We start from the raw sequence: 22,483 nt of genomic DNA on the forward strand, positions 1-22,483 counted from the left end.
AGCTCACATTTCCGATATTCAACAAAAAGTCTGCAGAACGTTATGTTAAGCAAATAAAACCATCACATCAGATGAACATATTCTGAAACGTCAAGGAACAAGTGAAGAATCATTCATAGAGTTCTGCAATGATAGAACCTAGAGTAACAGCTACTCCTCATAAATACGACTGATTTTCCACTTAACAAACGATAATAGGAACAAGTCGCATTTGCATCGGAAGGTAGTGACGATATGTAAGGAAAACAAAAAAATATTGCTTAACGATCTTTATGAAAAAACCACAGCTGGTCTTCTCTTAAGCTCCGAAGACACACTCAATTTTATGTAAAGCCAGTTAACGGACGTAACACCGGTATTAAATGTAATAATTAGAATTCATAGTAATTACAGCTGAAGGAACAGTATTATCTCTATACATAAAATCGTGTAATAACAAATATAATATTGTAGATTCCTCTTCAAAGTGTTAAAAATTTCGTCGAAATCTTATACACATATTAATTCTTCCCTACTCCAGTTTGAAATCAAGTAGGGATTATGAAACGTTAAGAAATATCGAAACTTAATTAAAAATACAAAGTTTTATTGGCTTTTGCTATTATTTAATAACCAATTGTTGTAGAAATGTCTGACAAATGAATCACACAAGCAAGGAATTTGCAATAGCTATTCGTAAAGGGAAATTTTATAATTTTTTCACTATTCAGCACACTCATTGGTAACTGTCTAGCACGCACCCACTTCGTCAATAGCCCGCTGACTGGCTCATCACGTACCATTATAATACGTTTGCTAATGAACCTCGTAAATAAGTTACCAACAGAGGAAAACCTTAACGACGTATAACAATAGATGTAGCACTAGCACTCACATTTGAATGCTGCATTTTCTCGAGCAAGAACGATACAAAATGAAATAAAAAAGTATACGCTACCTGCTTCACCTTCCAAGTCTATTGTTTTTTCTTCCACTTGTCTTCTTTTTTTGCAGAGTGAACGCCTGCAGATGTCTGCATACAGCTGCAACTGGATGGATGCATCCCCGCGGTTCCGCATGGAGCTACGCATATTCCTGTGTCGCACGCACCGCCCGATGCGACTCACCGCCAGCAAGTTCTATACCATCTCGAAAGAGACTTTCCTGATGGTCAGTTTAGCTCTCTTCATTCCCCCTCAAAAGCAATATTTATCGCTATATTATGCTAGAGTATCCAATGAGGAATACACTGTTGTCCATAATTAATCGATATTCGTGGGACCTCGAAAGAACAAGAAGTAGAAAGATAAGTTTTTGCAGAAGATTTACTGTAGCTATCGTTCCCTGCACTTAATAAATCAAAGGGCTCGAATTACATTGGGAGGGTAGTCGTCGTAATGTTCTAATTACCGCCTAAAAAAAAAGGTGTTACCGTGAAACCTGGTGTCAGCCTCTCGCTACTTATTCACCCTTGAATGTGACATATGTGACACATTTTTTCAACCAGCGGGTAACTTGGGCGCACCTTGGTTGTAGAAGGCTGTACTCTGCGTTCAGGAAACATTGCCCCTCGAAAATTACGTCATCGTCACTCAGGAAGTAGCTGCCACACAATGTTGTTCATCCGATCAAAGAGAAAGAAGACGGGAGAATACGATTTACCCCTTACAAGCATAATTGATTAGTGCCACACCGTAGTAATCCCGAAAAAGAGCCTCGCCTTATACTGTGGTAACCAGGTATTTCTCATTTTCCATTCCTTGTTTTGCTATTTGGCTCGATGTCTCAGTGATACACCCAGCGCACGTGCATCACGAATGGGTGGATAAGAATTCATCTCAACTGGCTTGAGGCAGCTGCAGCATTGTATTGCTTCCGTACGCCTGTATTTCTGAGTGGATGAGAACAGTGGCGGAATCCAGATGGCTGCAACGTTTTTTTCCAGAAAGTCGTGCAAGATATTGCAAATTGACTCATGACAGATTTTAATTTTTTTTCACCGTCGCTTCTATTGGGATACGCTGGTTTCCGAGCCCTAGATTTATACTTTTCTAGCAATTCCCGATTCTTTACACATAGATTGGTCTGCCACTCGTTTCCGTCGTTCGGACATTTTTGACCACACTGGGAGCTCTGTGCCACCTAATCACTGTATCATATGACGGCACAGTGCAGCCGGACACTTTTACCAACTGTGCGTGGATGTTGCAGCGTTGCTCCTCTTCAAATTTAGAAAACGAGTTACAGTACGATAGTTCACTTTCTGAATGGGCTGGCCCATTTTTCCTCTTATAACAGCATGCTATGGTCTCGTGGCACCAGTGTTTCAGTATGTGCCAGGATTGCAAACATTTGTTTGCGAAGAAACACAAAAATTATTGCGTAACTTAATTTTTTTGAAGTTGATAATTAAAACTGCTTCTCCTACTCGACAGACTGCTGCACTTGGTTGCTATAATTGATTACCTCCGTCTTTCTCATATTACTCTTTCAGAAGGACCTAATTACAAATTTTTACAGACACTGTTTTGTGTCCAGTCCCTCAAACATCATAGCACTGCTGCTTGTCTAATTGTATCGCGTCTATATTCGTCAGCTTCAGTCTTTGTTTTAAGTGATATTTGATGCACACTGCAACTCTAATAAACTATAACACAAGAACGCTGCGTTTATTCTCACTACATTCATCTGCAGACATGTAATTATGTATTATTTTGTTGCTGATATCACACACTTCTGAGTTACTGTGATTCCTTGTTACTTCTTATAGAAATGCTCCAACATCTATCATTCAGCTGCTGGATGGCCCTCTGGTCCTGTTTCATTCGGTAATCTGTATCTTTTTCTTATACTGGTTGCTTATGAAACACAGATCAAAGACCAATTAAAACTGGTACCATTCAACACATTTAAACCACGAGTAATCCTTGCAGCAATAGCCATTAATGAAAACATACACGACAACGTTCTTAACGTACAAATGAATGGCAAAAGAGTGAAATTTACTGTGTTCTAGATGACAGACGTAACCATTGATCGGTCAGTAGCTGAGCTCTCGCACTGGTAGCCTGGACAAAACAGTTCACGTTACGCCAGGTCAGCAGGAGAGGCATCACATTGGGATTGTCCGTGTCCACAGCTGATCAAAGAACACGGCCTAGTGAGCGGTTACACTGTATGACGCGACTTACAAGGACAGAAACAGATGACTTTAATGAAAGACAAGGATGCATAATCCAATTAACACGGCAGATGCGTTGTTAGAGTTTTTTTAGTTAAAATGTGTGACAAATGCCCTCTGGAGACCAGCAGAGCTTGTTGGTAGCGCTCTCAAGCAAGAAGCCGTTTGACTTAGAGCATACCGCGCCCACTCATTTCCATTCTGGAGGACGAACTGGCCACACTCTAAGCTCTTCGAATCTTTGTGTTCTCATGATTCTGTCATTCGCCCACCTGACAAGCCCCATAAATAAGAGAATATCATTAAGCAAATGAATCCCAACTTCTTGTGCACCACAAAAGTGTTTGCTACAAAGCACCTGTTCCTAACTTGTAGATACACCCCCCCCCCGCACCCATGCACCCATATCCTCACCGTATTGGATGCAGTATTGCGAGGACTCTGCCATCAAGGTGTTAACATGAAGTTGTGACAATCTCTTCGAGGATTATCCACGATCTACAATACTGAAGAGGTAAACAGATACCTAAACAGCTACAGGCAGACACTTCTGTTGAGTCACATGGATGATTGCAGGGTCTCCAAGTTAAAGCAACAGTTTATAAATCACTCCAAACCATTTCTAAGCTGTTTGCGATTGGAATATCGACAAAACCGTTTTCGACGGGGCGGTTATAATGTTCTTCCTTACAATAACAGTTCTACTCACCTTGCGGTGATCTTTCCGTCTTCTGCAGCTCGACCACACGCCTTCCGTATCAGAAGACGGATAGTATTTCTAGAGTGGAAGAGCCGCACTAGAAGCAGTCACAATAACTGTGTATAAAGAGTATATAGTTTTTCTAGTTTCAGGTTAAGAGACCTAATAAAGAATCGTCTGTTTGTATTGACAACGTCCAAATATTGTTCCTTGTTTGATACAAAAACACTACCAAGCCCGTTTTAGCCTTAATTTACAGTTTCGAAACTCACCGGAAATCACAGATCCTTGTAATAGCGAGTCTATGGTATACAACCGAAACTGATATCCAAGAAGACTACAAAGCAGATTGTGACAGCACGCTCGCTCTAATATTATCGAAATCGATCTTTCCGAACGTTTAGTTCTCGGTCACAACTTGTATGACATGCCGCGCGGATTTAATTTAATTCAAAATTCACAGTTTACACATAAAAAAGGGAATTTTGCCTATTTGTCTTTGTCACTCGCCCGTAATTACTTTTAAGCACTCTACGGTAAAGTGTAATTCCTAATTCCTCAAAATTATCACATCTCTTCGGAGCTCCTAATAGACGCGTCCGAATAAGAAAAGGCTGAGCTATGAGCGTAATTTATCCTTCACAAAGCAATTCCTTAGCCCACATAATACACACAAACTTACTGTACTCTAACTGGCTAACATACATTGTAACCTATCTGATAAAAATATTAAACCGCACAACCGCAGGTCTTTTATTATGAACGAATCACAAATAAATAGCTTTACTGAATAATTAATTAATTGAACAAATTTATAAAATCCACAAATATCCAATTCGTTTCCCCAGTTCCATAAACTGGCTAACTGCAGTTTACAAATTTCGCCGGAGTGAATGATTCACTCTCTCTGTACTACTGTAGTTCTCATGCTAACTTGTACACAGTTAACAGACACAACAGTTTTGTTTGTTATACTGCTATTCATTCGCACCTTAATTCATTGAAATAACTAAACATCTTAAATCAGTAATAATTAATATAAGTCACAATATTTGCAGAAGATAAAGTTTCATTTCCATTACCCCAAATATGCTCACAAATTTCGACCACAGGCGTTACTACTTGTAACTGCTGCTAGATTGGAGCGCACATCCGTTCTGCTAGAATCGTGACTCACCGTCCATATCTATCTGCACTGACTGCAGCGTCCGACTTAACATGGGTGCGATACAAGGCGCTGCGCCACACACTAAACACTAACAATGCTCACAACATCTGCAGAAACTGAAACTGTTGAAAGTGTTCAAGCCCAAGAGCCAATCCGTCGTCTATCCGTCATTGCCCCCCCCCACACACACACACCGTTGCCTGTCGCACCGGTCTGATACGCGTGCAAGCAATGGCGTATTTAAGGGACCGTGGGTGGCTTCCGTTCTTAAGCCCCCCCCCCCCCCCCGCCCCCCCCTCAATACCGAAATGTGAAATTACAGACACGTTTTTCTTACACGCGTGCACACAATATGGTAAAATTACAAACAGAAAACAAGGGTTAACAAAACCTCTGTTTCAGTAAGTGAAGAAGCAAGTTGCCTGTTGCTACTACTGTATATGCCAACCATAGCAACCATAGATTGTTTTCGAACGAATCCTCGCACAACCACGATAAATGACGTGGTTGTACGTTGAGATTGGTTAATAGTAGATAGAGTTTTTTTCTGAAAGCCTGAGAAGGACTGAGATGACAATTTGTAATGTCATTCAAATTTTTTTGTTGCTGTAAGATTACAAAGACTCGAATACTGTAAGTCAAATAACCGTAAAATACAGTCATACTATATACAAGACCTCTACCCACACCAGTTCTAGGAAGAACGCTAAATAGTATCAGTGTCGTTTGTGTCACATGTGTCCATATCGTCATGGCACACTTTAGTCGGCACAACGAGTTGATAAACCCTTGTATATTGTTAGTGAAGCTTGGAGATCTCTTAACGTCTGGGTATCAGACTAGATAATAGTAATGTGTAACTCCCTGTGTGTTCTTTGATAAGGTGTCGATGAATCTGCAACCATCCTACAGCCAGGAATCAGTAAACACCTCCCACAAACAAGGTCAAACGAGGCGATATAACCGCTCTGCCGTTTAGTCGGAGGTAAGAAAGACGTAGAACTGTTTAAACGAGTGCATAGATATAGCTTCAGCATAAATAAAACAGCCTAAGATGATGAGGTGTAGCAGAAATGAGAGTAAATGAACGAATTGTCCTATTTGGGAATCAAATTCACTAACGAACAATGAAGCAACAAATACATCAGAAGTAGATTAGCGCAAGCGGAGAAAGCTTTCGTCATTGAAATCAGATATTGAGACTGAACTGAGGAAGAAGTTATTGAAAATTGTAACGATAACGCTAGCGTGTTTTATGGTGATTGTGCGTGTGGATTCCGCAACTTTTTGAAATTAGCGGACGGGAGTATGTTCTATACTGCACAAACACAACGAACAACCATCTCTAGCTTCACATCTGTGCCCTGGTACACAACAACATCGCATACAGCATGTAATACGACACCGGCACGGATCAGAAGAACGCCAATATCGCCACCTGGGTTCCAAACCAGAATAAACAATGCCGAGTCAACTAAATGCCAATTTCATTAAACCTGTCTCACTCATCCTGAAATAAGTTCACAAGCGGAGTACTGTTCCTATTACATGACCTAGAACGACCAGGCCAAGAATTGTTAGCTAGTTGCGAAAAACAGTGCAACAGTAACAATGCATGCGAAATAAAACAATTCAGTAAACGTTGTGAACTACTTGTTTTTGTGAAACGTTCTGTACCCTGGGGGATCTCGTCACTATAGATCAATTGGAACAAAAAGCACATCTAATCTAGTCTAATCTAATTTTACTCTGCGGCCATAGGCCACGACAACCCATGAGTAAGATTTCTTTGGGGACAGTCTCACCTCCCAGTCGTTCAATACAACGGATTTTATGCCAGTTCATCAGGGGCCAGTACATCCTTATATGTTAAATTTGCTGCCAATAAGATGTGTATTATACTGCGAACCCTTAAAAACGACGGGTCCCAGATTAGATGGAGGATGGTAGATTCTATTTTCCTACGTACCTCAAAGTAACATGTTTTCAGTAAATAGACGAATTAAATAAAGGGCTGTGAACCGTGGAGAACCTTTTTGGCGAAAACGTATTTTAGGTGCTCGGTGGCTGTTCGACAGTGTTATCCTTCCCACAGGCGAGCAACGCCTCTTTCTGGAGCCAGGTAGTTTGCGACCACCTTGCACAGTTCGCCCTCCGCGTCGCTCACAAAGAATGACTTTGGCCCCCAAATCTTTGGTTCGCCTGTCTGTATCTGACGTAGTTTCAACTTCTGAACCAGGGTTCACACTAATTTTGAAACCAATCGGAGAACTTGATATTGTCGCGGATTATAATCAGCAGAGTATTCGTATTCCTGTATTGAGGCCCATATTGATGCAAAATGTTTCATGGAATTACTCTGCTTATGACGATTCGTCAACAACGCGGCTATTGTAGGAGAGATAATGTCTCCTTTCCTATCATTTCAATAGTCACTACGGAAATAAAAGTCACTGCTCTATATCACAGAAACATACGCCACAATCTGAGGTTGATGCTGCTGAAGAAACGTAAAAGACTCTCCCTCAGTTTTCCACGCTGCGAAAAAATTAATATCACTACTTTTGATTTCTAACTTTTTCTTCAAATACACTTGTTAATGCTTACGTATGACACATACGCTGGATAAAGATTCCGTGTATCGTTACATACTTATTCCAAATATCTGCCATTAATTTACTTCAAACAGTCGTGAAAGTGTCGTTAGTTTTTCTGATTTCCTTTGAGGATCAAAGATAATATGGAAAGAGGAGAATAAATTACACATCTGTAGAAGATGCAACAGACTGATCGATTAATTGACTGGAGGGGTGGGTGGGGGGTGGAGGGGCTATGGGACTAAACGACGAGGTCATCAATACCGGAAGATGTAACAGACACAGATTCATGAGTCATCTATTGTAATTGGACAATAGCATCCTACAACGAATAAATACTCATATCTCTAATTTCCTTGTTGGTTTCTCTATTAGCAGCTGTTCTCGAGTGTGTCAGTCCCTTCTAAACTCCCAGTGCCCTCAAAGACCGTGTGACTGTCTCGTAAAAGACAGCAGCATAAGCGCCGAGTATTCTATTCCACTGGCTTGCACACGATGTAAATATAAGGAGTACGTGCTTTGAAGGTTAGCAAACACTCGCTGAACCGGGCTGTTAGCAGGACACACTTATTTGCTAGTGATGCAGCAGGTTGTGAAGAATGAAACATGAATTACTTGCTTACTATCAGTTTTAAGACTACTTACGAATATTTCTTGTAGAAATTGCAGAAATTTGCGGAGAATTTTTGGCAGCACTGAAAGAAACCCATCAAATTCACATATAGTGTTTCTAACTTCCAAAATACTACGGTGAAACTAAAAGAATAACATTAATTATTATGAGTTTATTTATTATAACACAGTAAAATAACTATGAGTCATATGCATTTCACTCTGTGCTTGGGTATTAAGTCTGTCTTGCAGTGCAAAACGCTTGTCATCTCCTACTGACAACGCTAATCTACGTCTTCACACAGTGGAAACCACAAGACACTATGGCGAAATATCATACTGATTAGTAGATTTGATATCTGAATTTAGTATACTTTCATGGTAATCATTATCAGATACCTTCTTAACACAATAATGCTTTAAACCTACTGCCCTCTGAGTTAGGAGAGTGATCCAGTCTCCTGCACATACATTTCAGCTCTTAGGCCAATAAAGTTAACTATTGGTTTTTCTCGTAGCATATCTTTCGTTAACTGTAGGTTCTTTTTACTTACAAATTGAAAATTGTATTTGTTGCTTTCTGGGAAACCTGAAATATCAAGCAACGTCTGTGTCTCAGTCTTAATATCCTCAGAAACATGATAAATTAAACTATCAAACTTTGAAAGCTTGATTTAATTATTAACGCAGTAGCATCCTATATACGCTTCCATTATATTGCAAATGTCTGCCGTTGTTTGTATATTCTGCATGGTTTTAACAAGCACACTGTTACTCGTAACTATGAATAACTTCTTCTCAGAATCGTTATTTACATTTACATATATCTGTGTGTTTATCTCAGTGTATGATGCTATCCAACAAACTGGTCTAAATGATAAAATTCTATGTATTTCTTGAATAATAATTTACGTTGAAAACAAATGTTTTAATTTTTTCTTGTCAATGACGTACATTTTCTTGTCATACGAAGTAGACATTCATTTCGTTTGTGCATCAGGTTTCTTACAACTACACGGTTGTGCCATATTTTCAGGGCATAAGGTCAAATCAAAATTAAGATTGTGAATACTCTGTGTTTTCAAGATCTACTTCTAAAATGTATCTTTTTTGTTAGTTCAGCTGTGGATTGTTTCATGCTACTGATGAATGGATGTGCCCAGCAGGTTTAACATGACGCACCTTCAGAAAACACACCTAAAAGATCGTCCAGTACGTCACAATACAAACAGTTTCCTAGCAGATACGAACCACATCGCCTACGCAAGCCGCTGTGACTGTGTTAACCATACTGATTATTTATAGTAGCGTATCACTGACATAGTCTATGGATGATGCTTCACCGCTGACTCACCGGTCTAGACTAACCATTGGGTCTGAATGGTGGACCTAGGACGTGGATGGCGTAAAGCCTGGAGTGCACTACGTGCTCAGGGAATGGCCCTCTGATTGAAGGATTGTGCATTGGTAGTCCGATGGCTGCTGCTGGGTAGACGGCATTACTTAAAGTTGTCTGAGAGCGGAATAACAGGGAAACGTTGCAGTTGCACTTGACTCTTGGACGCGAGACAGTGCCGATCACCTCCTCCGTTGTGTTGCTGGCATACAGGACGGGCAGAAAGTCATGGTACATTCGGTTGGTTACGGCATCCCTGTTTCCTTGGAGGATATGGTATAGTCATCTCGCCGTAAGGCCAGTGGCTGTCCTGTATTTGATACCTGAGGGTACCACAAACTCTTCACTCAAAGGGAAGAGATACCAGCACCATTCAGAGAAGAAGTTCCCATCTGGGGAAAGGCGTCCCAGAGAGATGTCAGATTCAGGGATAGGCGCCAGCGGCGGCAGAGACCCAGACGAGGAAGTGGGCCCCGAAGATAGAGAGTTCTGTCTGGTCTTGGAGAACAAGAAACATGCAGGATTGTAGTCGAGAAGAGGTGACTAGACAGCCAAAGGCGAAGTGACTACACACGGCTGGGTAATGCGAAGAAATTTCCAAGATCAGAGGAGTTCTGAGGAAGCCCAGGAGACACCCAGGCTGGGGTGGCACATGGCATTGTTCTGCAGCAAGCGCAATGTGTGCTGTGAAGTTACGTGACAGAGAAGAAAGGAAGAGCACAAGGCGAGCATGACGTACACTGCTATAGGAAGAGGCCTGGGATAGAAAGGAAACAGAGGAGGTGGGCAAAGTGACAGCGATACGGAGAAAAGAAGGCGTAGCCAACTGTAATTTGTCAGCGAGGGACAAGCCATGACGCATGTAGTCGGAAGAGAGTGCAGGAACGCCACTATCAGACGAGTCGAGAATGGTCAAGTGCTGAGGGCAAAGGAAAAGAAGTGGGTCAAGTGAGGGGGCATCATGTGGACTGGTCGTATGGAGGTCGGTGGTGGGGTGCTAGTGGTCCTGGAGCCAGTACTGTGGGACCTGGTGGAGCTGGTGCTCCTGGCATTGGAGCTAGTGTCACTGGAGCTAGTGACGTTGCCCCTGGTAAAGCTAGAACCAGTGGTGCTGGTGCCGGTGGGGCGTTGGAGACTGAGGAGTCACTGGAGCCTGAGGAATCAGTGCTGGAGATAGTGAGGCCAGCAAAGACAAGGCATCCGTTATCATGGAACACAGTGGTCGCAGGGAAGGTGGCCTCCGAATATACGGCTGCATACAACTTTGAGGAGATGGAAGCTGCATCACCCATGCTTGGGTTCGGGTGCTGTCGAGAAGAGTCGGTTGCCACAAGGAGTTCAGTAACGTGAAATAAACTTTCATTTTATGGGGCACATAGAGCAGCTGCAAATGCTAGTCACAGCTTCAACTACAGACTTAGCTTTAAAGTACCCATCGTAATTCACAACTTGAGTAATTATGATGCCCATTTTTATCACAAACATATGTAAATATATGATGATGATAAAGAAGTGAAAATAGATCCTAGATAAGTTTCACTGACGCAGTCGAATATGAAGTATTAATCATTTTGAAAGAAAAGAATTGCCGTGATCGTCCAAATGATATAGTGTAAAATAAGATTTCAATTTCTAGACTCGTTTGCTTGAAAAGGATAGATCATATTTTAAAAAGAAAAAAATGTCAAAACGAAAGGGAGTTTTAATCTAATTAATCAGAAGGTAGTATCTCCAAACAACTACATAAGGAATGAGTTTGTTTTATGAGTTCATTCACCTCCAATTGAGAATTCTGAAAGTTTACCCCCAGGTGAAACTATCACTGAAGGTAAATACCAACGAGCATGCAGTGCATGCCATTTATTCAAGTGTGAGATACTCGGCAGCAGAGCGTGCGCTGATATTCTGGAAACATCCTACAGGCTATGACTAAGCCACGTCTCCGCAATATCGTTTCTTCCAGAAGTGCTAATCTTGCAAGATTCGCGGGAGAGATTCTGTGAAGTTTCGAAGACAGGAAGAGGCGTTGCCGGAAGTAGAGCTGTGAGAACGGGTCGGGAGTTGTGCTTGGATAGATCAGTCGGGCCGGCACGGTAGCTCAGCGTGTTCGGTCAGAGAGTTAGCTGCCTTCTGAAATATCAAACTGAGTGAACGGATCAACGAAGCACCTGAAAGGGTGTCGTGGAACACCCACCCCAAACAAATACAATGAACAATACAATGTAGAACGAAGTGAGATCAACAAAAAAAAAAAAAAAGTCGGTAGAGCACTGGCCTGCAAAGTCGAAGGTCCCGAGTTCGTGTCTCGGACCGGCACACAATTTTAATCTTCCAGAAAGTTTCATTTCTCTGCAATGTTTCCATCCCATACATAGCGGACAAGATTATTGGTTCAGAGATTTCATCCCTCGTGACCTTGTTCTCAACCAGCGTTTCCTCCCCACAGGCGGACGACAAGCAGTTCTTTTTGGTGATTACATAACTTGACACTGTGCCTGTGAGCTTTTCAATGCCCTAACCGTTCTAGGGATTCTTTATCATAATCATATCTTTACATATGTTTGTGATAAAAATGGGAATCATAATTACTCAAGTTGTGAATTACGATGGGTACTTTAAAGCTAAGTCTGTAGTTGAAGCTGTGACTAGCATTTGCAGCTCCTCTATATGCCCCATAAAATGAAAGTTTATTTCACGTTACTGAACTCCTCGTGGCAAACATCACAAAGCTTTGCTGACTGAAATTCTAGTTCGTCTTCGCATGTTACGTATATGTTTTTGTTCTAGTGTAAGAGTTCATTCACAGTCTTAGCAATTAAATATAACCGTTCTGTGATCCATTTCATACATTCACTATCTCTTTAAATTTAAAATCTGAATATTCATAACTGTATCTATAATGCAAGTAATATCTACATATATTATAAAGGGCGTCTTTTACTAATTGTGTCAAAAGTTTATGAACTTTAAATATACAAATAATACTTTAATATTTGGAATATTCATTCTAGGCGGTATACTGTTAACTGGTTTGGACTGTCAACAGTCAGTTAGGTGTTCAGCTAAATTCCTTTTCTATGAAAGTAACAAAAACAGCACTCACGTAATACGACTAATGAATGTAACTTTTAATCCGTCTTGATTGCAAAATGTTTATTCGTATGACCGCTTTCGGTTCTTTTACAACCATCTTCAGATCTGATATTTCGGTTACAGGAGTAACCCGTCCAAATACGCACCAAGTGAAAGTAGCTGTATTTGGACGGGTTACTCCTGAAACCGAAATATCAGATCTGAAGAAACTTCTAAAGGAACCGAAACCGGACATATGAATCAACATTTTGCAGTCAAGACGGATTAAAAGTTACATTGTAAAATCACTGATTACGGCTATCCTATCAGACATTATGTACGTTTTTGCAAAGATTGTTGATAAGCACTGATGCTACCATCAAAAGGTTTGTTATGTAAGATAAACGATAGATGTCTGTATCAGCAGTCTGCAGCATTACGACATTTACATGTTTTTTTTTTTTCGCAGTACATAATAGAACAACCATAAAGTCTATTCTTCGTTCTCTTCACAAAGCCCACTTCTCTTCCTCCTCCTCCACCTCCACCTCCTCTTCTGTTCCTCGATTTCCTCGACAACGAGGTTCTCTTAATTGGAATGCTGGATGCCATGCACATTAGTACAAAAACATTTACACTACAGGCTATTAAAATTGCTACACCAAGAAGAAATGCAGATGATAAACGAGTATTCATTGGACAAATATATTATACTAGAAATGACATGTGATTATATTTTCACGCAATTTGGGTGCATGGATCCTGAGAAATCAGTACCCAAAACAACTACCTCTGGCCGTAATAACGGCCTTGGTACGTCTGGGCATTGAGCCAATCAGAGCTTGGATGGCGTACTGTGACGAGCCAGTTGCTAGGCCACCATTGACCAGACATTTTCAATTGGTGAGATATGTGGAGAATGTGCTATCCAGGGCGCAGTCGAACATTTTCTGTATACAGAAAGGCCCGTACAGGACCTGCAAAATGCGGTCGTCCTTTATCCTGCTGAAATGTTGGGTTTCGCAGGGATCGAATGAAAGGTAGAGGTCGTAACACATCTAAAATGTAACGTGCACAGTTCATAGTGCCGCCAATGCGAACAAGATGTGACCGACATTTGTAACCAATGGCACCCCATACCATCACGCGGTGTGGCGATGACGAATACACGCTTCCAATGTGCGTTCACCGCGATGTCGTCAAACACGGATGCGACAATCATGATGCTGTAAACAGAACCTGTATTCACCCGAAAAAATGACGTTTTGCCATTTGTGCACCCAGTTTCGTCGTTGAGTACACCATCGCAGGCGCTCCTGTCTGTGATGCACCGTCAAGGGTAACCGCAGCCATGGTCTAAGAGCTGATAGTCCTTGCTGATGCAAACGTCGTCGAACTGTTCGTGCAGATCGTTGTCGTCTTGCAAACGTCCCCATCTGTTGACTCAGGGATCGAGACGTGGCTGCACGATTCGTTACAGCCATGCTGATAAGATGCCTGTTATCTCGACTGCTAGTGATACGAGGCAGTTGGGATGCAGCACGGCGTCCCGTATTACCCTCCTGAACTCAACGATTCCATATTCTACTAACATTCATTGGATCTCGACCAACGCGAGCAGCAATGTCGCGGTACGATGAACCGCAATCGCGATAGGCTACAACCCGACCTTTATCAAAGTCGGAAACGTGATGGTGCGCATTTCTCCTCCTTACACGAGGCATCACTACAACGTTTCACCAGGCAACGCCGGTCAACTACTGTTTGTGTATGAGAAATCGATTGGAAACTTTCCTCGTGTCAGCACGTTGTAGTTATCGCCACCGGCACCAATCTTGTGTGAATGCTCTGAAAACTAATCGTTTGCATATCACAGCATCTTCTTCCTGTCGGTTAAATTTCACGTGTGTAGCACGTCGTCTTCGTGGTGTAGCAATTTTAATGGCCAGTAGTGTAATTTTTTTTTCGAAAGTGTGCGCATGCAGTAGGAACCCTTTGTTTATGGCTGTCTGTCACCTTTATGGAATACCACTCAAACAATTTTCTGACTGCAATTAATTTATGTACGTTGGAATGATATGGATTTGTTATGCTTCACCTTACTTGAGCAGGAGGGTTTGGCAAACAAGTAAAATACATATTTTTAGCAGTTTACCAATTTCTCGCAATTCTTTCTCAAAAATCGAGGAGCAGCTATTCAAGACGTTTCTAGGTTCCTTGTACTACGTCCGATTACCTATCAGACCTGTACACATTAGAGTGTTAAAAGCGTAATCGTCAGAAACCCACTTGTTATTCACTCATTTTTCAGTTTCAACACCTTTTACATTCTATCTGTTCCAAACAGTATCCCCACGAGCTTACCACGTATTAACAGATGTATCTCCAATACTTAAATCTAACTTACAGTGAACTGAATCTTGCAGGAAAACAATGTACAAGATGCCTAATGTTTCCTTAACCTATCACCACGGTTCACTGTAAGAAATAAATTCAAATCGACAATACTCCTTAAAGTGTTCAGGTTCTGCAACGCAGTTTTCTTTTAGAAGCTGTATTATTTTCAAGTTTTCTCCTAAAAAGGTGTGTAGATGAATCTGTGTGTGAACTTCCTTGCGAATTAAACTCATTACCATAACAGCCTTCCATTAGGGAGCGAACATTAATTTCTCTTTTAGTTTCACTACGTAAAACCTATGAACAGGACTTGAAATTGTCGGTCTTATTTTATATTGTAATAAAATGCGCTAACGTGTACACCGTTATTACTACACTCAGGCACAGAGAGAAATAATACGTCTACAATGTTAGTTCTTACAACTATTGTCGAACCTGACTGTGTCCATGATCTGCACTCTAACACAGTTAATCATACCTTCTTTGCTAATGGTGCAAAACTTTAGTCACCACAGATAACTGTCAGTCTTGTAGGTAGATATACAATGGAGCTTCTCCATATTTCGTGTTGGTGCGTCTTATACGCAAAATGATGTGCTTTCCTCTCTCCCCACAATGCTAATAGACTTTCAATGCGTTTTGCGCTTCCGCTTGCATCTTCATTCATCTGCTCCAAATTGTGCAAAATGGAAACAGAAGAATCCCTGTTGTCTTAAATTACAATGAGTAACTGACAAACAAATCACAAAATACATTATTAGTATTGTTATGTGATTCACAGTAGACATACGACACATTGTGTGATTAGAAATATCTCGATGACGCATGCAAGCACAGTACGGACAATTATGAGAGTAACAACAGCAGTGATTTGTTGCTACTACTGGCTGCTTGATTTTTATGTCTGTCTTGTGCATTCTCAGCACGTCAAGACTTGCTGACACCTAACATGCACATGCAACGAATTGTTGAGGCAGTGGGAAAGAGCGTAGTATTTCACACAAGTGGACTTAACTACACATGTGAGAAGCGTTTGCTTCGTCAGCTTACCTGCGCGTTTAGTCAGTACGACCTCGGACAAGGCGACGCCAGTTGCTGTCTGCATTCAAAAAATTGCTGACGCAATCTTAAAACGTGCCATAACTCACCAAGTCAGCCTTAATGTACGTTTGAGAAGCATTTTGCTCGTCACCTGTGAGCTGTGTAACTTCATCGTACTTTGTGCTGTGTTGATGATTTAGGGCATACAGTTTACTTCAGCTGTTTTCATAGCTTGTCTTTAAACAGTTTGAAGGTATTGTCATCCCGACAAATACGCCATTGTCTTAACTTTTCTTCCAACAAATATCTGCTTCAAACTTCTAAAAACGTCGAATGGCGAAAGTTTTAACCGGCAGTGGAACATGCTTTCAGGTAGGCCTAAGATAGGAAACAGAGAAAGATACACATAAGACACTCAATAATGTCAACTATATTTATTGTAATGGCGAACATGAAGCAATATCTTTCCCCCTACCTGCCCAAAGGTGTTTGCTGATGTGTTTTCGTAGTTGACTTCGCGAACTTAAGTTCTCACCTCTAAATAATGGTAGGACAGTTGATGATAAACGTAGTTATTGGATGTAAAACATGGTAAGTGATACGCTTTATTTATATTTATTAACAGTTCCACGAAAATAAGAGAGATGGCACCTCGGTCTCTAATTTATGATTCTCGCTAATGACATACGAAGGGCTTATTTCAATAGTGGCACAAGTCCATCTGCAGTTGAGATACCAGAAATTTTCAACAATATATACTTAAATATTTCTGGTATCTCAACTGCAGATTTTTCAGCGCTCTTTTAACTTTAGGACTCTTTATCTCAGAATGAACAATAATGGACTTGTACCACTACTGAAATTAGCGCTTCATATGCATGTAAACAGTCGTGCTTGCCAGAAACATCGATCCAGCACTATAGTTGGAATCATGAGCAATGGCGGTCGAGTTTAGGCTTGTTCTACACGTCTATGTCACGCGTTCTCTGACAGCCAATGAGCTTTCTGTAGCGTTCGTTGTAGTCCGCTGTGAATGTTGTATGTAAATCAAATCTGATACGCGATCGTAGCGAATTTTTTAGTGAATTTTTATTCCATTTGTTGCGAGTTATCGTGGCTGATGGTGGTGGTGAGCCGTAAATTCTACACAAGCAAGCGGGATAAACGCTGTCACCAGCCGCAAAGCACGTGTACACGCGTAACGCAAGTGTCGCTTGGAACCGGCAACGATACAACCTCATCCCTGTCTTGACCACAGTGAACCACCTTCGTTCGTGGGTCGCTCTATAGTAACTAACATGTCTTTAGTGGCAGGAAAATGCTTTTCAGAGAGGAATTATATGAGTCTGAGGATGATATGGATAAATGCGACTCAGATAAAGATCCCGAATACGTTACAGAATGATAATGTGCTTCAGTAGACTATATAATCAGACAAACAATGTTAAGTTGATATCCCTCATCACAGCGTACTCGTATGTGAGTTTATGTGACAGAAATGTTAAGGGACTTTCTTGTGACAGAAATGTTAAGGGACTTCCTTAATACCGTTTAAGGTAGTTCCTAACATAAATTTTACCGTCTACTGAATCTTAAGTTAATTTTTGTGGTTGTTATACTCTATAGCAAAAATTGTTAATGCAAATCTTAATAACAACAAAAACTGAAGCAATTCGTACATTCAAAATTTGTGTTTTTGAGATGTTTCGCAATAGCGTTTCATCATTTCATCATAAGTCAATGTATAAGTGCACTCAGTTCGCTAGAAAAAACTGTTCAGTACCTATTGACAAAATTTTAAGAATGAAATTTTGAGAGGAATTTACCATTTTAAAAATTTGTCATTACTGTACATACATTCGAAAATAATGACTTATCTGAATACATTGCTCGTACTTAAAATATCTCTTGGGCAATTCCTCAAAATAAATAACTTGTCTCTGACCACAGTTTACAGCCAGTGTGCTGAATGATTAAATTATTCAGCTTAGGTGGTGCACTGCATTTAAGATCTCTCCTGTTTTGAAGTTTGTGAGTGATGAAATGTTTTTGTGTATGAGACGTGGAAATAACAATGTTACACTTGATTTCAAGCTCCATTGCGGTTTGTCTTCAGTGGGATCCGAAGATCAAACGACAGTCGTCGCCAAGTGTACCTTTAACTACAAAATACACCAGTAGTGTCAACAAAGGTAGCTACCTGTGTTTTCCACTGTTTTATAATAATAACAGAGACAGTTTGGACTTTAAATAAAATAGTGAAACCTGATTTGAAGACCAACTGAGGCTTGGTGCAGTTGGGGTACAAATATCGAAGTACAGTCTATGCTAAGTGTAGCTTAGTCCTGTAATTTACAGCACGGCGTACAACGGGAATAGGATTAGTTCTCAATAGAAAGATAGGGATGAGTTACTGAGAAAAGTTTAGTAATAAGGTTGTTTTTATCAGAATCGACAGCAAACCAAAACCGACAACAGTACTTCGGGTATACATACCGACGTCGTAAGCTGAAGATGAAGAGATTGAGAAAGTGTATGAGGGTACTGAAAGGGTTATATAGCACGCAAAGGGAGACGAAAATCTAGTAGTCATGGGGGGGGGGGGGGTATGTAGCGGTAAAGGTTCAAAATGGTTCAAATGGCTCTAAGCACTATGGGACTTAACATATGAGGTCATCAGTCCCCTAGACTTAGAACTGATTAAACGTAACTAACCTAAGGACACCACACACATCCATGCCCGAGGCAGGACTCGAACCTGCGACCGTAGCAGCAGCGCGGTTTTGGACTGAAGCGCCTAGAACCGCTCGGCCACAACGGCCGGTGCTGTAAGGCAGAATGTAGAGGAAAAGGTTATGAGAATGTACACTTGGTAGAAGGGACGAGAGAATAGAAAGACCAATTGAGTTTAACGGTAAATATCACATACTAAGCGAGAATACTCTGTTCAAGAATAACAAGAGGAAAAGATACATTTTGGAAAAGCAGGGAGATAAGGGAAGATTTCAGTTAGTTTACATCATGGTAGGGATTCCCAAATAAGATATTGGATTGTAAGAGGCACCGAGGGTTAGATATAGATTCAGATCACAATTTAGTGGTGGTGTAGAATAGGCTGAAGTCCAAGAGACTACTCAGGAAGAATCAGAAGTACTAAGAAATGAAGGGACAAATTTAACGTTCTCTGAGTTTATAGATACTGTGATAATGAATGGCTTAGCAGGTAGTTCAGATGAAGACGATTGGACATTTCTAGAAATGGAAATTAGAGAAGTTGTAAAGGAAACTGTAAGTGCAAGGAAGGCAATTACGAAGAATCTACGGATAACAGATGAAATACTTCAGCTGTTAGATGAAATAAGGTAGTACAAAAATGTCCAGGAAAATTCAGCAATACAAAAATATAAGTCACTTAGGAACGAAATAAATGTGAAGTGCAGAAAAGTTAAAGTAAAATGCCTGCATGACAACTGTGAAAAAATAGAAAAAGAAATTATTGTCGGAAGCACTGACTTAACATATAGAAAAGTAAACAAAAAAACTTTCGGTGAAATTCAAAGCAAGCACGTTACACTAAGATGGTAATGGAAATTCCCCTTTTAAATGCAGAAGAGAGAGCAGGTTGGTGGAAAGAGGACACAAGAGGCCTATATGACTGAGAAGACTTGTCTTATGACGTGACAGAAGAAGAAACAGGAGTCGACAGGGAAGAGACAAGGGATCAAGTATTAGAACCAGAATTTAAAAGATCTTTGGAGGACTTAAGATCAAATAAGGCAGTAGGGATTGATAAAATACCATTTTTAAAATCAGGGGAAGTGACAACAAAGCAACTACTCAGCTTGGTGTTTAGAATGTATGAGACTGGAGATAAAAAATCAGACTTTCTGAAAAACATCATCCACACAATTTCGAAGACACCTTGATCTGACAAGTGCGAGAACTATCGAACAGTCAGCTTAACAGTTCATGCATCGATAATGCTGAGAGGAATAATATACGGAGCAATAGAGAAGGAAATTGAGGATGCGTTAGATAATGATTAGTTTCGTTTTAGGAAAGGTAATGGCATCAGAGAGGCAGTTATGATGTTATGATTGATAAAAGAAGTAAGTCTGAAGAAAAATCGTGACACGTTCATTGGATTTGTCGTCCTGCAAAAAGCGTTTGAGTATGTAAAATTGAGCGTTCGAAAGTAAAATGTTGCAAGATGTTCGAAAATCTGAGAGAAATAGGAGTAAGATTTAGGGGAAACCGGGTAATATACAATATGTGCAAGAACCAAGAGGAAGCAACATGACAAGAGCTTCACCACTACTGTTCAATCTGTACTTCGAACAAGCAATGAGGAAATAAAAGAAACGTTCAACACTGGGATTAAAATTCAGGATGAAAGGATATGAATAAGATTCGCTGAATGCTTTGCTGTCCTCAGCTAAGGCGAAGAAGAGTTGAATGGAATATAGATTGATATTAAATCCAAGAAAGATGTAAGTAATGAGCAACAGCAGAACTGAGATTGGAGAGAAAATTGACATCAGAATTTGGTGTTACGAAGTAGATAAAGTTAAGGATTGTGATATCTAGGCGGTAAAGTAACCTATGGCGAATGGATCAAGGAGGTCATAAAATGTTGACTAATACTGGCAAAAAGAGTATTCGTGGACAAGAGAAGTTTGCTAATCTCAAACATAGGTCTTCATTTGAAGAAGAAAATTCTGAGAATCTACATTGAAGCATAGCATTGTATGAAAGCGGAGCCTTTGATATGTGGTGCTACAGAATGATGTTGAAAATTAGATGGACTGTTAAGTTAAGGAATGAGGGGGTTCTTCGAAGAAACAGTGAGTAAAAGTTACCTAGAACCTATCGAATGCCCCTAATATAGCCTAAAATTTTAGGTTTAACTCACATGATTTCATTACAAAATTTCTGTTTTATAATAAATTCCTTATAAAATTACTAAAAATGAATATTTTTCTTATCACATTTAATTATTATGAAATAATTATTTTTTGCATATCCAAGGTGAATGTAACAATAGAATTTTTTATAATTTGCTTTAATAAGTGGTGCATGTAAGAAAAAATTAATTCATTCCCAAAAACAATAATTCATATTAAAATAAATTTTATTAGCTCTCCAGTTCAGTGTATTTTATTATATAACTGGTCAGTTAGAATTAAATAAAATAAAAGAATCTTTCTCAGAGATGTAAGGAAATAGCACCATTATGATTTGTTCTACTATGTTTCAGCTACTTTTAATTGAAGCTATGTTTACACAAATCTAATAAAAGTTTTCTATATATAATTGAAAGCAGAAAATAAAATGTGTACTACAAAATATTCTATAACAGAACTGCTTGGAAGTAAATCAGAAGCAACAAACAAAAGAATTGGGTTATGGTTACTTACAAAAAATTTAAAGAATAATAATAATCTTGCTACAAATATTGGCAATATTATCTATACGAAAAGAGAAAAAATTAGAAGAATTTAAAACAGTTACAGAACCTTTTTTCAATAATATTATGGTTCTTTTATACATTGGTATTTTATACATTGTGAAGGAGAAATGAAAATTGGAAAGTTTCTTGTAGAAAACCAGCATGTGGTTGTTTTAACAGTTTTTTAGATCTAGATTTTCTAAATTTAATTCGGCTGGACACAGAGTTCAAGGAAAAGTTCTTAATTTATTAGATTCTAATGTAGAAATAACTAACAGCATTAAACAAATTATAAACAAAAATATAAAAATTATTATTAAAGGTAAACAATAAAAACAACTTTGCATATGTATGCATATTTAGTGACCAAAATGGTAAAAAAGTCTGCACATATTCTTAAAAAGGAAATACTTATTTGTATTCTATATAATAATTCCAGAAATAAATTAGAAATTCTGTAGTATACTAAGGGAGAACCATTTTTGGAAATAAAAACAGATGGTCTTTCTACTTTTAACGGAAATTCTTTCCCCAAAATACGAGGGTCACTGCAAAAGAAATGCACAGAATTTTTGTAAAAATACAGTTTTCATTCTGCATGTGTGAAAGTTTTACAGTGTGTAGATACACAAAGTTATGGCTACGGTGTTTCTTGATTCCAAAGGACTCTTGGTTGTGGACATCATGCCAAGTGGAACCACCATAAATTCTGATACATAAGTGACAACACTGAAGAAACTTCAAGCTCTACTGAGTCGTGTTCGACCACATCAACAAAAGAAAGATGTTTTGCTGTTGCACGACAATGCACGGCCACAGGTCAGTCAAAAAACCATGTAAGCGATCACAAAACTTGGATGGACAACACTGAAACACCCACTTTACAGTCCT

General features: G+C 39.7%; 1 protein-coding gene across 1 annotated transcript in view; it reads left to right on the forward strand.

Annotated features, from left to right (window-relative positions):
* The window catches only part of LOC126267863 (odorant receptor 43a-like), a 76,900-nt gene that overhangs the window by 49,534 nt on the left and 4,883 nt on the right, over positions 1-22,483 (forward strand). Inside the window, exon 7 of the mRNA XM_049973173.1 lies at positions 994-1,149. Coding sequence (XP_049829130.1) covers positions 994-1,149 — 156 coding nt within the window. The remainder of the gene's footprint in view (positions 1-993; positions 1,150-22,483) is intronic.

This window comes from Schistocerca gregaria, chromosome 4, assembly GCF_023897955.1.
Source record: "Schistocerca gregaria isolate iqSchGreg1 chromosome 4, iqSchGreg1.2, whole genome shotgun sequence".
In the NCBI taxonomy this organism is placed as follows: domain Eukaryota; kingdom Metazoa; phylum Arthropoda; class Insecta; order Orthoptera; family Acrididae; genus Schistocerca; species Schistocerca gregaria.